Below are 16666 nucleotides of genomic sequence, written 5' to 3' on the forward strand. Positions count from 1 at the left end.
ACTCGTAGCTTTTGCATTTATTTTAAATGCATTTACTGAATGCTCATTTATCAAACTGTTCGTTGGCTTCAATTCGAATATATCACAATGTTTGTTCAATCCGGTAGCAACGATAGAAGCGTCACTTTGAGCATGAAAAATGTAAATTCTGGCCCGACTTGTGTTGTGTGTATGCGATGCACAACATTTCCAATTGGAATATCAAATTAACATATGCTCTTTTGTAACGTTGTCATCGTCACCGTCGTCGAAAAATTGGATTTGAATAATCAGCGCCATAGTTGTTGCAATTGGTTTTGGGCGGCTCATTTTCATTCATAAAATTCGTTTAAACCCCGGCCGAATTTCATCGAATTAGTCTGTCGGCCGTTTTTCAGCACAAAACTGTAGATCTGTAGAAGTTATAGTAGTCGGTTTTCCATTAAATTATGGTCTTGTTGACCGTTTGCTATTTGCATAGCGTGACCAAAATGTCATAATTCGTGTTTTATAAACAGACGGTATGTTCTGTGCTTTGCTGTGCGGTGAGCAAATCTAGTAAGCCAAAGGAGCATTGAAATCATTTTAAATTGCTCTTCGCACTCGATATGCCAGTCGTGCAATGGTTTTTGAGAAACCATATAATTCAGTTATGGATTACTATTGTTCCCTGTGTGTGTGGCACATCGGACAAGCGCGCGCGTCACTAATCAATTTAAAAGCAGAGAAGCACATTGTGTGTACGTGCCTATAAACACTTATGTTTTTGCTGTTTGCTAAAGAATGGAATTTTGTTTGGCGGAAATTGGTGGAATATCAAATGATGAAAGAAGAAGAAAAAAAAACAGTAACAATTTCGCCAAATGGTATATTTATTCTTTCGCCGCAGTCATCACACGAATTGCGAACAGGCAAGCGAGCTAGCGCGCGAGTGAGCGTGCATCTATTCTCTAGTATTGTTTATGCATATAAAATCGGTGTTTCGATTGGTTTTGTGTGCCATTGTAAATTCGAAACCAGTTATATTTTATAAAAGCTGAATGTTTCGCTTATCATCGGGCATCGATAAACACAAAATAATAATAGAGTTGAATACAAACACTCGCACACATTTTGCACACGAGAGCGCTCCCAAAAGCAAATGCAAAATAGGAATCGAAATAGAAAAGACCGAATCATTGCAAATCCAACACGTTCCCGTGCGCGCTACGCTTGAGCTAGGCTACAGTGTTCAATATAAACAATAATGAACATTTTATCGAAAACATTTGCCAATAAACTCCTGGCTTCAAACAGAGGATTGAAAGGCGAGAGAGAGAAAAAAAAACACGAAATTGGTTGAAACGCGAATAGCGAGTATTCCTGAGGATTAGAGCATAAACAAAGAGAATGAACGGTATGCGTTTGTGTGAGACTAACAGACACTGGTACACACTCACACGATGGATTATTGTGTATGTTCTAGTCCGCCACCATATCCAATATATTGGCATCGACGAACGGCAATCGAGCGAAACGAATTATTCAATAAGAAAACCAAAACGTTGCCAGTGTTTCAATAAAGCGAAAGGTGTTTTCGAAACACGAACAAGAACATTCATCGTTTAAAAAGGAATTTCCAGCTCCTTGTGATGATAATAATTAGAAGGAATGAATAATTTACATTCTTGCATATTACATATATTGATGTTTACGCAAGGTTTACGCGTAACTTTTATCGTTTTTGGCCATTGTTGCGCGCGCTCATCCGCTTGTATTGCATGAGCGGGCGCGCGTTTGCGTGCGCTTGGTGTGCCAGCGATAAGGTAAATATCGCTGTTGATTGTTATTGTTAATGTTATTTCACTGCTGGTGCTGCTGCAGTGTTAGTTCGGCTTGAATCATTAGAATGTAATTTATGCATTTTCATGTTAAGCGAGAGAGTCAATTGAGGCCTTTTGTTTGCCTTTTTATGCAAAATACCGTCGGACCAGCTCCAACACGCAAACAAACACACAATTCTTGAATGATGCATATTGCTCTTTGCTCCTTTGCTCCATAAAATTCCTTTTGGCACACTCTTTAACAACATGTACACACATTTATCGGCATTTTAAAATGGTCTGAGGTGATGATATGATACGTAATGTGATAGTAAATTTCCGTTGTGTTTGCAACACACAATTCCTAGGTATTTTTCTATAGATATGAACCGAACGAAAAAAAGAAGCAGCACACCATCCGTAATGCGCGCAATGCGAAGCACCATCGATTCATATATGCGAAATTTATGTGATGCAGCAAATATGATAACATGACTATCGTACTTCCATGATTTATATGTTTCAATGGCTTTGCAATGAAATTACGACCATAAGTCATCATGAGTCTACAATGCCGAGCCGACGCTTATGTTTTGGGATTTGGTGAAAGAAAAACATTTCACGAAGGTCACCCAACCTCTTTCTTTGCTTTTTTTTTTTTTTGTTATCAGATCGTCGCTCGTTCTATTCGTGAGAGATATTTGTTTATTGTCTTCGACATCACGTTTGTTTCTCTCGAACAATCTCACTCGATTCTGATAATATTGATTCTCAACTTGTGTTTCTCTCATTGATCTTCAATGGGAATGCACTTGGAAATATATCGAAAAATGAAATCATTGTATTCGATTTAAGTGTGCCGATTGTATGTGGAACATCTTCAAACTGATATTTCGATCATCGAACTGTGTCGTTTTCAATGTTTTGTCGTCATCATTGTCATCGTCTAAACATTGGAATCGCATTCACGAACAGTGTGCATTAGGGTGTTTTTGCCACCAAATAATTAAGAAATGGTAGTTCTGGATTGAAAGAGTGAACAATTTTGAGTCGATTGAATGTATTTTTACTGCAAAATAATTAAAGATGCCATTTCCCGAGATCAAAACAGAAAATCATTGTATTTTGAGGTTATATTTTTGTTCACTGAAATAAAGCAATATTTTCAACTCTTTCACTTTCGATCCCACTGCTATTGGTAAATTCACGATGCAGAATTTCATTTTCATGCATTTTTTGTCGGATAAATCAAGGAAATCGGTGGAATATTACACATTTTTTATCGCATCTTTGACGGCATTTTCAATGAAAGAAATAACACTAATAAAACAATTTTTACACAGGGATTCAATCAATGCAGTTAGAACACACGAAAAATTATCTGAATTCATCAAAACATCCGATCGAACAAATCCAGAAAGACCAATTTAGAGCTAACGAAAAATGTAAACAGAAACGAGCTGTCATCATGAAATTCGGGCTTGTTATGATGTTTGACAAGACCGTAACACAACTGCGCGAATCACTGTGTGCGAATTACTTGTTATTCATTCGGGCAAGTGTATTGGCAATCCGTTATAATGTCAAATGAGTCCAGATTTCGCGATGACAGCTCACTTTTGTTTACATTTTTCGTTTGTTCCAAATTGGTCTTTCTGCTCTTGTTCGATTGTATGTGTTGATAAATCCAGATAATTTATCGTGTGTTCTAACTGCATTGATTGAATTCCGGTGAAAAAAATAGTTCTATTAGTGTTATTTCTTCAATCGAAAATGCCGTCAAAGATGCGATGGAAAATGTGTAATATTCCACCGATTTCCGACGAAAAATGCATGAAAATGAAATTCTGCATCGTGAATTTACCAATGGCAGTGAGATTGAAAGTGGAAGAGTCGAAAATATTACTTTATTTCAGTGAATAAAAATATAACCTCAAAATTCTATGATTTTCTGTTTTGATCTCGGGAAGTGGCATCTTTGATTATGTTGCAGTAAAAATACATGCAATCGACTCAGAATTGTTCACTCTTTCAATCCAGAACTACCATTTCTTGATTATTTGATGGCAAAAACACCCTAGTGTGCATTGTTTCGGTTTTTATCACCGCACGGACAAGTAAACGAGTGTATATATTTAAGTTCATTTCAAATAAAGAGTCCATTCATTGCATTAATGGTTCTGTTGCTATTGCTCGAGTATGTGTGTGTGTGTGTTTTCAAAATTGTTCGTTCTTTTCTTTGATCTGTCGTTCTCCGTTGAGATACTCTCTCATGGTTGCACGGTCACATAAAAAGGCGAAAGAAAAAACAACAGAAAAATGGATTTAATGTACGGTACGTACATTAACAAGTAAATCGTTCGCTATCCAAATAAACCGTGTGTGACATCCACATACGTACACACACACACACGGCGACCTGTGCTGCTCAGGCTGTGCGAATGGTTTAACGAACTTTTAGACAAATCGGTTGCATTTTACGGACTGCCATAATTACAAAGCAGGATGATGATGGAAAAATATTACAAAATAATATGGGAATTGGGGAAAAAAAATGGCATCATCACTTGGCAAGGCTGCTGAGGCTACCGCTGCTGCTAGTGCATGGACTCGCGCTTTGCATCAAATATTCATTTGGTCTTAAGAACACGGTCGTATTTCATATCGCTTTATTACATTTTGTGGTTGTTCAGCACGAATACCATCCTCAAGTCAAAAGCGAACCAAAATAATAGTCTCTCTATCTCTCTACTATCAATAGACTCACGACTTCGGTCCTTTTGTAAGCGATACGCTGTTGTTTACTTTATCGGTTTCATTGCTGGAATGCATGCAGTGAATAGATAATATGGCAGCGCACGAGAACTATCATCTCACAGATGCCCGCTTCAACGACGACAATTGTCTCGTAAAATATTTCGATTTAATCTTGGATTTCATGGGATTTTTCTTGGCCAAACTCCATCGAAATGTTTTTTCTGATTTTTTTCTCTCCTCTTCTGATTTGATAACGCCTTCTGCATCAAAAATTGCAATCGCTGATTTTTCTCCAGAAATATCCACTCTTTTTCACCACACAAAACATAAAAAAAAAACAATTGAACCGAAACGGTTTATTCAACTTATTGATTTATTTTTCATAACATTGAATTGCCAATTGGATTTATCGCATTTTTGCACTCAAGTCGTTTCCTGCCAAAAAAAAAAAAAATAATATGGAGAACGAAAATTGCGAATGCATTTCTCGTGCCAAGTTTTTCTTTCTATAGCAATTGAAATTCATTTCATTTTTGCGTCATAAAATGGTTTTCATCATCATTTTCATAAGTTTTTTTTTTGTATACAAAGAGGATAATCCGTTTTTTTTTGTTTTGACTTCAACTCTTCTTCTATTTTTCTTTTTTTTCTTATCCTTTTGCCTTCAATCTCAACTCGTTGAATTTATTCAGGAAAAAAAACGGAGCTATTTTTCATAATAATTTAAATAGATAAACTTAAATTAACTTCTTTGCAAAGGCAAAACTACTGAAAGTCAACTACAAATTTGATTTTGGGGTATGTGTGTTCATGTCGTTCTTTTGAAAGAAGCGACTATCTTTTTAAAGAGTTTTGCTGCAAGGTGAAAACTTGATTGCAAGTTTCAAGTCGAGACCTAAAGCCATTGTTCATATTTAACTTTGTTCTACGTGTTTCTATTTAACTTTTTGAATGCTTTGTGCATGCAATCGTAGCTGCGAGCGTTTTTGCAGCGTCGTATGTATGTGTGTGGGTATGATTGTGACTGTTGCACTTGTTGCACACGTTTATGCATTGCTATCATTCGAAAACTACAACCATCTTTTCGACATTTCAATTTTGCATTGGGGAATTCAACGGCGTGTTGTTTTGTTCGCTTTTGTTTGAGCTATCATCGGGATGCAACACAGAAAAAATACTTTGTATGTGATTTCATTCTTGCCAACAAGTGCATTTCAATCGAAACATCTTAACATTCCGATTCGCAACAGTTTACGATTCATTTGAGAATTACGTTGAAAATCCACAATGGCACAAGACTAGAAACCAATTTCACTCTCATAATTCATACTTTCTTCGAGTTCGGCAAGGTTTTCAGCTCTGCAGTGGCACGGGCGTTCGTCGCTCGTTCAACACACACACTCAATTTTAGTTCGGCAACATTTGTTTTGAAACCAATTCAAGTGCATCTGATCATATGCAATTTATTTCAATTTTGTTTTTGTTTCAACAACGCGAGCGCGAACGCCCGCCCACCGCCGTAAGTGTACGAGCCAATTCTCGCGTGTTGTCGATATTGATGTGTGATAATAATATGCATTACTATGTAGCAGCTCGTCGTCGATTTTTATCTGCACTTCAATAATAAATTGTCGATTCTTCTTCATTTTCCCATAAATATGTGCAGCGCATTTGTTTCGGGGGCAATCTACCGATAAATTTCCATACAGTGCGAACCATTTTTTGCATGCAAAATGAAGCTTTGGCACATTTCATGTTCGGTTCAATGTGTTTCAATTATTATCGTCAGCACATTTTCAGGCTCACACCATCGAGGAGCACAAAAATAGAAAGAGATTCGTTTGTTTTTTTTTTATTGTCGCATACATTTTGCATGCAAAAGCCACAAAAAACGTGTTAAATCAATAAAATGTTATGGTTTTAGCAATTTTTCTCTCTCTCTCTCTTATTCGTCGATTCTGTGTATTTTTATGAGAGAAAAAAAACGCAATTTACTTTACGAGCATGCAATAACAAGGAATCAACGCAAAGTTTTCCCAGCACAAACAGAAGAAGAAGAAGAAGAAGAAGAAGAAGAAAACGAATTCCCCTCCCTTGAAAATTAAAGTGCATAATGAGCGAAATTGAATTAACACTTTTGGCCATATCATAAATTCAAACGCGTATTTTTTTTTCACTTCCAAATTAAAACGTATCAGGATTAATGCGAAAACTTCGATATGACGGAAATAAATTCCAAGTGGCACATTTTCATATTCATGACCTTATGACCATGGCCCTACCGTCCGCACGCTCTGAATTTTAATGAAATCCAATAAATTTTTTTAACGGTACTCTACCGTTTGGCACATTTTACAATGTCACGGCTTTTAATATGCATTCCATTTGCTCTTTGTGAGTCTTTTGATTACACATTTTACCGTCTTTTTCCTGATTCGTGCCGACGATCGACGAATAGGCGAAATGTTGTTTTTATTTCAAAAAAATTGGTCTCTTTTCTTCAATTTAAGCGATAATTCAATTTTCGTGTTAGCCAACAATTCAAGCTTGCAACAATTAATCATTTCATCAGCAACCGCTTTACCTTTCGATCGAACGAACATTGTAATTGAAATGGAAACTTCTTGTGGAACTGAGTGAAAATAAGAAAAAGAACGAAAAAAAGTAAAAAAACGAAAAGAACGAAAAAGAAACGAAAGAAAAGAACAAATATTGACGTTGCTGCCGTTGCGTCTCTTCTGCTCAAAAGAAGACATTGTTGCGCTGACGCATGGTGTGGACATTAAAAGTATTCAAAACTGAATTATACAATGCACAGCATGTATTCAACGACCTCAAAAGAACCATGTTGAACATTCGGAATGATATCAACCGGCTATTTCTATTCATTATTTTCAGTCGGAATGATTTCAATTCAGTTTCAAAGTTCTTTTAATATTTTTTTTTGTTTGTTTTACCACCTTCGTTGGTTTCGAATTTCATTTCCATAATTTTTCGTTATATTCGTATTAAATAAATAGAATTCATGTGGAATTTTTTTTTTTGGAAGCATCAAAAGACTATCATTCGTTTGATCTGATCTATCGATACATTTAGAAGAAGATGATTGCTTTTCGATTCAAACTTTCCAAAGTATCACAGCACATTTGTTGAAGAATATTTCAAAATGATGTCCATCAGAGGTGTAAATAGCAACGACGATAATAATCTTGTACATCAACACGGATTTGATGCGGCCATTGGGCGGTCAACGATTCAAATTTAGCCGAAAAACCTCGACCAAATCAAGTTTTATTACTAACTTGATTAGTAATTCATGCACATGCCCGTAAGTGGCTATCAGCTTATTGTATTTGAAATGGTTTTTAAATTCCGACAAAAGAGAGAGAGAGACTCTGAATATCGCATCGCATGAGTAAGCCGGTAGCTAGGTTGTGCAGTCAAAATGACTGAGTTTTATCATTTTTTAAATCATAAACGCAACCAGATTCATCTAAAAAAAACAACAACAACAAATGAGCCGCATCTTCACACCAACAAAAGAATCTTATCTTTGTACCAAAATATTATTTGTGATGCGTCGTTCCATCGAAATCGATAAAGGAGTAAAACTCGTTCGCCTTCTTTTATTGTTTGAATATTGCCATAAAATACGGTTTATGATTGGATTCAGTGCTGTTGTGCACAAAGAATACTTTTCGTGTGTGTTCATCATGTCTCGATTTGTGTGTGCGGTGGCAATATAACTAAATATGGCAATCGAACCGCCACACGAAGCTCCTTGGCGCGGCATCTTTTGATACATTTATCCCATTGCATCGACACATATAACAAACCAATTATTATCGATACTCTGCTAATTGATATGGTCCGTTTTTGTGTGTACGTGTTAAATATTTGGCTCATTACGAGTCAATTGATTCCAGTGAGAATACCTTAAATGCACTCAACTCCACTTAACTCAACTCCGCTCTTCGTACAATTACCTCAGCTCAAGTACCTCAGCACAAGAATTTCCGTTTATAAACTGCTATTGATGAACTCACACTACGTAGGTTAACACACAATAAAAATGTTCGTTTCGTCGGAACACTCAACCACAAGCGATAATTGAACGCAAAAACTAGCTTGAGAGTCGACTGCGAAAAAAAAACCGCACAGTTTGATGAATCAATTTGTTTCATTACATGTTTGTTATGACATTGTATGAATGAAACTTACAGCCAAAACACAACGACTTCGGTCGATAAAAAAAAAGTTTTCCTATTCACTTTCATCGATACTCAAACACATACCGGCTGCATTGCGTTCGATTGTAGAGTAAAATCGAAATTTTTCGCCGTTGCTCGTGTTTATCCAACAAAATATTCCCATTCCGAAAAAAAAATTTATGAGTCGTCTATCAAAATACACAAGCGAATGCCTTTTGCAGAATGTCTTCATTAATTTCAATTAAAATAGGAGGAGAGCGCACGATGCTCTCATTCGAGTGAGCGTTGAGTGGCTTGTGAAGTTGTTTATTCAAACTGATTTCCAATTAACAAATATGATATTTTCAAAACTGTTTCGTACACATACTTGAGCACATTGCTCAGCCGAATGGAACATGTACAGTGCATTGTATGTTTTCACTTAGTTCGCTATGGTCTGAAATAAATCGTCGAAAATGGCAAAAAAGGGGTTATCAATAAATTTTTCAAGCGAGAGTGCAACAGCTCAAGCTAATAATATAAATTGCAGCTACAATATAGAGAAGAGAATGAATTTTGAAAATGCTGACATTAATGGGATACTGTTCGCATCAACGAGACGCCATCGATTACTTTATTTGGTCAATTCGATGCATTGTTTGCAAAAACGACGATTTACTTTTGCACGCTACTGCAAATAAAATATCATTTCAAGGCGTAAGAAAAACAGAGCTCAAGCAATTCAAGACATATATGGCAAAAATCGAGCACTCAACTTCTTTGATTCATCCGTCCTTCGTCGGTATTGACATCGGTGACGCATTTTGGGATCATTCATGCTTTGGACAAACGCATTCGATCCCATTTATATGTGAAATTGAATGGATTATGGGACGACAAGTGTCATTGACTTTATTTTAACCATGTTTTGAAGCAAATCAAAAATTCAAAACGATCATTTCTGAACCTGTTCTCATTTAAACCCATCGAAATTTACGGTCATTGTTTTCGATGTTTTCCCCATGTGCCTATTTTTTCTCTGTTTATTACAAATTTGTTGAGGCTTCTGCTGTGAATTTATCACCTCTGCGAACCGATTGATCTTTGATTCCAGCTGGTGTCAAGTCAATAGCAAGACACAATCTAGTTATCGATAATATATGAATGAACCTGAACTTGTTCCCATTTGGTTTTTCCTCACTTGTCGTTGTCGTTGTTCTTTCCTCACACAATCTGAATCAAGCTATAGAAGTGCGCTCACAATGGCAAAAAATCATAGCATCAATACTAATTTATTCGTTATTTAAGCATCTTATTTGCATAACTTATGGACACTTCTTTTTAATGCCCTTTTGTAACTCAATTTTAAATATTTTCGTCTTCTTCTCGTTGTTATTCTCTTTACAGTTTGACAACGTCAACAACTGTCTGAATACATTGCACACATTGGCCGTGGGTGGTCTGGATGGAATCACCACCAATGACATATGCACCGGTAAACTTCGAGCAATACTCGATCTATTCTATGCGCTAAGTGTTTACAAACAGGCGGCAAAACTAAAATCCGGCGTCCCCATCAACAAGCAACAAGCACAACCGGCTCCACAAACATCGGTGCAGCAAATACACCAACCGCTCACTCAGCAAACACAACTTGGACTTCAACCGAACACAGTCAATGCTTCCAACGAAATGCTGAATCGGTAAGTGCATTCAGCTTTTCTCCTCTCTTTTTTTTGCACCATTTCGATTTAAAGAAAAGGGAACTTCCAAGTGAAGACTTTGAGAAAGAGTTTGAGACTTTTGATATTATGTTTATTTTAAAGCACAGAAGAACTTTTTTCGAATTGACCGAACACAAATTGGCAAATGTTGCCGATTTTGTTTGTTTTTTCAATAAAAGTTCAATGACGATGGCGCAAGTTCGATTGATTTTGCAAGTGAGAGAACTTATTTGTTTTGTCACTGCGGTTTGAAATCAATATCAATTGATTATTTTGGAACGTTGCTTCAAAATATTATGCTTTTTTTTTATTCGATCGCCTTTTTTTTGGCAAAATTGATAAATTTGTAGAAATGAACAAATTAAATGTAAAAAAAGGAACAAATTTGATTCATTTCAAATTCAACGTAACATTTTTGACATCATTTAAATTATAATTTTTTCTTAAGGTAAGAATCTCAGTGTTGATACTCAACATATTCGAAGTATAACAGTTTGGATTAAAATGTAATTTTCTAAAATTAAATATTGAAAATGAAAAAAAAGTGAAACAAAATAACGAAATAAAAGGGACCAGTTTTGAGAAGACCTTCATCGTTGCTCAAGTTCAATTTAACGAAATAACGATTTTCCTTGTTTCACATATTCCATTTGCTAATTACAGTAGTAATCTTCATCTTAAGTAGCAATGACATCTTAGACACAATTCTCATTATCTCAAAATCGAAGTAATAAAGATGATTCAGCATAAGATGGTTAGTGCTATTTTGGAACAAGCATTTAGACTTGAATTCCCTTCACAATTTTTGCGGTGCAATTGAAATCTCTCTAACCAATGAATCCGAAATTCTATCACGCTACCGTATGTATGGCTTACGATAAGGAAACATATGAAACAAATTGCACTGCAGATTGAAATGATAGAAGGCGTTTAATCAAAATAAATGTGCGTTTCAGTGTTGAATTACCTGCCACGCCCTCGGCATGAGTGCAAGCATTCAAGTGAACATTACGATGCAATTCTAACCGTTCATCGATTGCGTTTTCTCTATCACAAAAAGCGGTGTGCGCTGCATCAAAACAAATTAGATTTATTGTTTCGCTCGTACCTTTCTTGTAAATCGTGCATTCAATCAAACGAACGATTCATGCCCAGTCGTAAAAACATCATATTAGCCACATTATCTGGGGGAAAAGCCGGCAATTGGGTGATAAATGAGTGTAGTTCCTTAGGTAAGTTCTATGCAAGAAGATGTATGCATAGCTACCTCAGATGAATGTCATTGCACAAGCAGCCGTGAGCAGAGCAAGGGAACGGCGGCTGCTCAAATGTGAAATAGTAGAAGACGATAACATTTATTGACACGTGTCGTGTTAAACGAAATCCTATTCCAAGTATCTATGCCGACTAATTTTAATGGTTTTTCGGCACGCGGCACAACTTGTTTCACAATATTGTTCCTGTACTCGTTCACTTGAGCCACTTTGGGGTTGCATAGTGCTGCTGCTACCGCTATAGATGACGCAGAAGGCTTCAAAGGAAACAACAAGAATTATTATACAATTTTCCGAATGAAAATACGAAATAAATTTCGCATTGTTGCACTCCTCCGCTTTGAATGTGTGCGCTCACATTGTGAGGGGGATCCATTTAATGGAATTACATACATCTATTCAATGCGACTGAATGGGAATCAATTTCGTGCGTGCCACCTTTGTGTTTCGTAGGCTGCACTAGACAGTTCACATTCACTCGTTGATCGAATTTTAATTTCAACTCGTTTCTTCGATTCTTCTTCTTCGTTTTCGTCTGATTAATAATTCATTTACGATGTGAAAAATAGCCATGAACACACGAAGCATCGTCATTTGAATTATTGGCACATTAACATAACAAATAGCATAAAATTACGAATCGTAAATCAAAACGTTATGATTATGACGTTCGGTTTGTTTATTTATTTGTCTTTTATCGGATGGTTTGATGATTATTTTCGGTTACCCATCCACCGAGATGCAAACGATAAACACATAATCGATACGGGAAAAATATACAAGAGATTCACAAAAATAGAGACAGCAACGACGGCGGCACGCGTTTCAACTTGATATTCACTCTCACCACACCAGTTCAAACATAAACATCGAAAACAACACATGGAATTTCATCAGCATCACTGTACAAATGGATCAACGAACAAAACACAGTTGGAGATTGCTAGATGATGCATCGCTGCAACGCGATGAATTGAAACGTCGTAAAACGTTTAACGCATGAAAAAATGAAAAGAATGGAAAAAAGACTCAGATCTTTTATGTGAAATGTGTTTATAAGACCAACCATTCATTTAGCTTTTTTTTGTCGCGATTGAAAAATTGAAACATAAAATGAAACGCTCACACCTCGGATACACAAATTTCATTCGGATTTTGAGCAGACAGCACATCGAATATACTGGAATTGGTACAAAATTCGTGCATTTTCAGCGAAGCATTTCGGTGTTTGCCTCTGTATTTTGGGATGTGCTGAGTACAGCAAATGAAATGGCAAAATGGGTTTTTCGTTGTTCATTCATTGAATTCAATGTTCTTGAAGCAAAGGTATGATGATTTACGTGTTCATCAATGATATTCAATAGAATTCATAATTTTAGAAGAAATTTCAAGCAATGAATAACAATGATACTGAATCAAACTCATACGAAATAATGAAGAAATGTTTCTGTACGAATAGAAAAACTTCATCTTGAATCAAGACTTTGGATGTAAAATCAATGCTCATTTGATGTGAGAATTTATGTTTGCCTTAATGCTAATTTGTTGCCATAAAATGCGTAATTCAACTAACAAAACGTCCATTTCCTGGCTCAGCTAATTTATTGCTAATCTCACATTCTGCTCATTTGATAGAGCAATAATGGCTGTTTTGAAACTGCTATTACAAAAATGTACCCAGCCGACCAAAACGGAATGAAAGTTTACAATCAAAAATGGTTAGTGATTTGAACAGATGCAGTGAGTAATAAACGGCTAAGAGTTTCATTCGATTTGTTTATCCTCTGAAATGAAATGGAATTTAAGTACAAGCAATGTATGCATTTTCATTTTACACAATGTGAATCTTTTTGTTTCGGGCTAAAAATAGTAAAAGCAAACGAGCATAAAGTTTAGAGATTATTTGAATTTATATATGAAAAAGTAGCATGAAACTTCACATGTAGCTAAATGAAAAAAAAAACAACAATTTTATGCATCTCAGACGCAACATTTGTTCGATAAATCGTATTTTAATTTTGCGCAATTTATACTGTGGTCTTGTGAGCCATATTCAAATGGTGAAAATCAGAGAGAAATTGAGAGTGAATGAAAAGGGTCCAGACAAACCTTTTTGTTGGCTCAAGAAACTTCTGCGACGCTTTCGATCTGAAATAGCTGATTGCATTCATTGCGAAATCTTTTAATATTCCAATTGGCTAAGTTGATTCGTAGTGCTTCACCAGGGCAAAAACTGATGTATTCATGATAACGGCACGTGTTGATATTATAATTCTAGATATACGACTAGATAGCTAACGCCTTTTATGTAATTTGAAGTGTGCGTATAACAATCGCAAAGAATGTATTATTATTATTTCTTGAAAGCCGATTTGTACGAAGCCGTTCAGCTGTCGCTCATTCATACTTTTTGCTGTGGTCGCGATACACTTGAAATCCTTTCAAAAATTCGGCATTGTTTGGGTTTCGTCTTGATTCACGTTCGGTTTTATTCTTCACATTTTTCTTCAATCCCCTCACTCATTTTTCGCTGCTCAGGCAAATCGTGATGTTCTTACATGGCTGGATCATTATTCATCGTCAATCTCTCCCGGTCTCAAGTATACGGTTTCATTGTAAGACACAACACAGAAGAGAAAAAAAAACAACTTGAGTGGCTTGGAATTCCCTGTCCCGTCGTTCGATTTGGCCAAATGAAAATTAATGAATTTGATTAAATCTACCTAAAAGTCATTCATACCGTTTCGAGAGCCGTTTGCACGAGCTTGGGTTGTTCACATTTTGTGCCATTCAAAAAGTGACCTGTGTAAGAGGTATATAAAAGTTAAACAGAACGAAAATCATTCGAGTGCGTACAAATGGATACGCAATATTCATTTTGAATTGATGTGAAACACACATATTTTTTTGCAGAAAAACTTTTGTCAACTGGTTCTTCACTGGTCTTCATGACTATTTACTAAATAGAACTTGAATTGTCAATTTCGATTCTACCTATGGATCCACAATGAAATGTGAATGTGATAAAAACCCATTTCAACGACAACAATTTCCGCTATCGATGACATTTCGATAAAGAAATGTTCTCCACCGGCTGTTAAAGCACATACCTAATGTTCGTTTAATGGTTAGGTTTTAACTACAGAGAGGAAATAATCTTGGATATTAGCTCAATACCTTTGGAGCATTAATGTTTATCAGATTTGATTTCCTTTTTTATGAACACATTTGACTTAATTCAATTATAACATACGATTGACTCTACTTCTCCCAAATCCCATTCCCCAAATAATAAAAATTGAAGGTAAACGTTGTGAACTAAAAAAAAACAATGACGAACTTACAAAGGATAAATTATGGTCAAATCAAAATCAATTTCCACTATGCCCTGGGAATTTACCGTGAGAAATATGGGATTTTCAGTTGAAAAATCCACTGTGATTTATTCTAATTGTAGCAAACAGAGCTATTATCCATCGATCTATTCTATTATCTTCGCATGCACAGCTTCAATAATATTATATACTGGAATATTTTTCAGTGTTATGAATGATTTCAGCCTACAAAGTTCAAGTTATCCACATATTTTGTCATCTACATTTTATATGCGATTTATTTATATATATGAAGTGAAAACGTTCACTGTATCAGAAGAGAGATGTGATATGCGCACTTGGTTGGAAAATTTTTTATGTACAACATCTTGAATATGTCATGCCTACCAAGCAATCACCAAAAACGTTCAAAAAGGAGGTGTCACGAACGTGAAAAAAAGGAAAAATAGACATTTTTTGTGGTTATTTAATTTAATTTCAAAACAATTATTATTTCTGTTTTTTCCCCGATGATTTTCGAAATATATCATAGATCTATAGATATATGTGTATTTTATTCATATGAAAAAAGTACGTCTTTTTTCAGTATGTCATACACGTTAGCCATGCATGGAAAAGATTGGTCTTTAACCAAATAATATTGGCTAATGATATTCAACGGTAATTTATTTGGGCAAACTGGGCTATTACCTATGATCTACGCGTTTATATCTACAGCCCATATAATATACATACTGATATTTTTTTCAGTTTTATGAATGATTCCAATCTGAAAAGTTCAAATTATGGACATCTTTTTTTATTTCAATCCAAAAACAAAAAAATATGTATAAAATATGGAAATTTTCCTTGATAATTTTGTTCGTCACTATTTTTGAGCCGATTTCTGCGAAGCAAAATCGTGAAGTTACTGTAATGGTTTCACAAAGGAAACCGTTCGCTCTTTACAACCACAGAAAGTATTCATGGGAAGGATTGAATATAAAAATCATTGAAAATTTTGCGAAAAAGTATAAGCTCAAAACCAAGTACATTCAAAAGAATGAAAATATCAATGATTTATTTGACTCCGTTGATCGTTCGGCGAACTTTTCAAGATCGATAGAAAATTCGTAAGATCGTTCAAATGTAAAAACATCAATCAAATGAAAATATCAATTGCAGTGAAATCGATATATTCATCGGTGCCTTGGATGAAAATCTTCTGACAAATAAACACTTGATTGCATCACAACCGTATTACCATGATACATCAACGTGATGCGTGCAAAAGAGAAAACCGATTCCAATATGGCAGAATATATTATACATACGCCGTGATCCTATCGTTTATGCAGCGTTTTTCCTTAATAGTGGCATGTCATTATTGGTGTCATACTTTTTACAACAATTTGAACCAGCCGGAAGAAAGGATTTCTTTCACGTGTTTTTAGAAGGATTTCGTATGTATATCAGTTTGACTACTGTTTATGAACCGCAAAGTAATCCTTCAAGGATAATATTCATGGCATGCTCTTTGGCTGGCATTCTGTTTACCACCGTGTTGACATCACTAGTTATAACGATCCTTACAACACCGATTCTCAATGCTCAAGTTGATACCAT

At 35.6% G+C, this 16666-nt stretch overlaps 1 protein-coding gene across 3 annotated transcripts in view; it reads left to right on the plus strand.

Annotated features, from left to right (window-relative positions):
• The window catches only part of LOC129567140 (protein sickie), a 179492-nt gene that overhangs the window by 71227 nt on the left and 91599 nt on the right, over window positions 1-16666 (plus strand). For all 3 annotated transcript variants that reach the window (XM_055443761.1, XM_055443762.1, XM_055443763.1), the window contains exon 4: window positions 10136-10431. In XM_055443761.1, the coding sequence (XP_055299736.1) occupies window positions 10136-10431 (296 nt within the window). The remainder of the gene's footprint in view (window positions 1-10135; window positions 10432-16666) is intronic.

Source organism: Sitodiplosis mosellana, unplaced genomic scaffold, assembly GCF_009176505.1.
Source record: "Sitodiplosis mosellana isolate CC-2019 unplaced genomic scaffold, AAFC_SMos_1.0 Smas_scaffold_5, whole genome shotgun sequence".
Taxonomy (NCBI): Eukaryota; Metazoa; Arthropoda; class Insecta; order Diptera; family Cecidomyiidae; genus Sitodiplosis; species Sitodiplosis mosellana.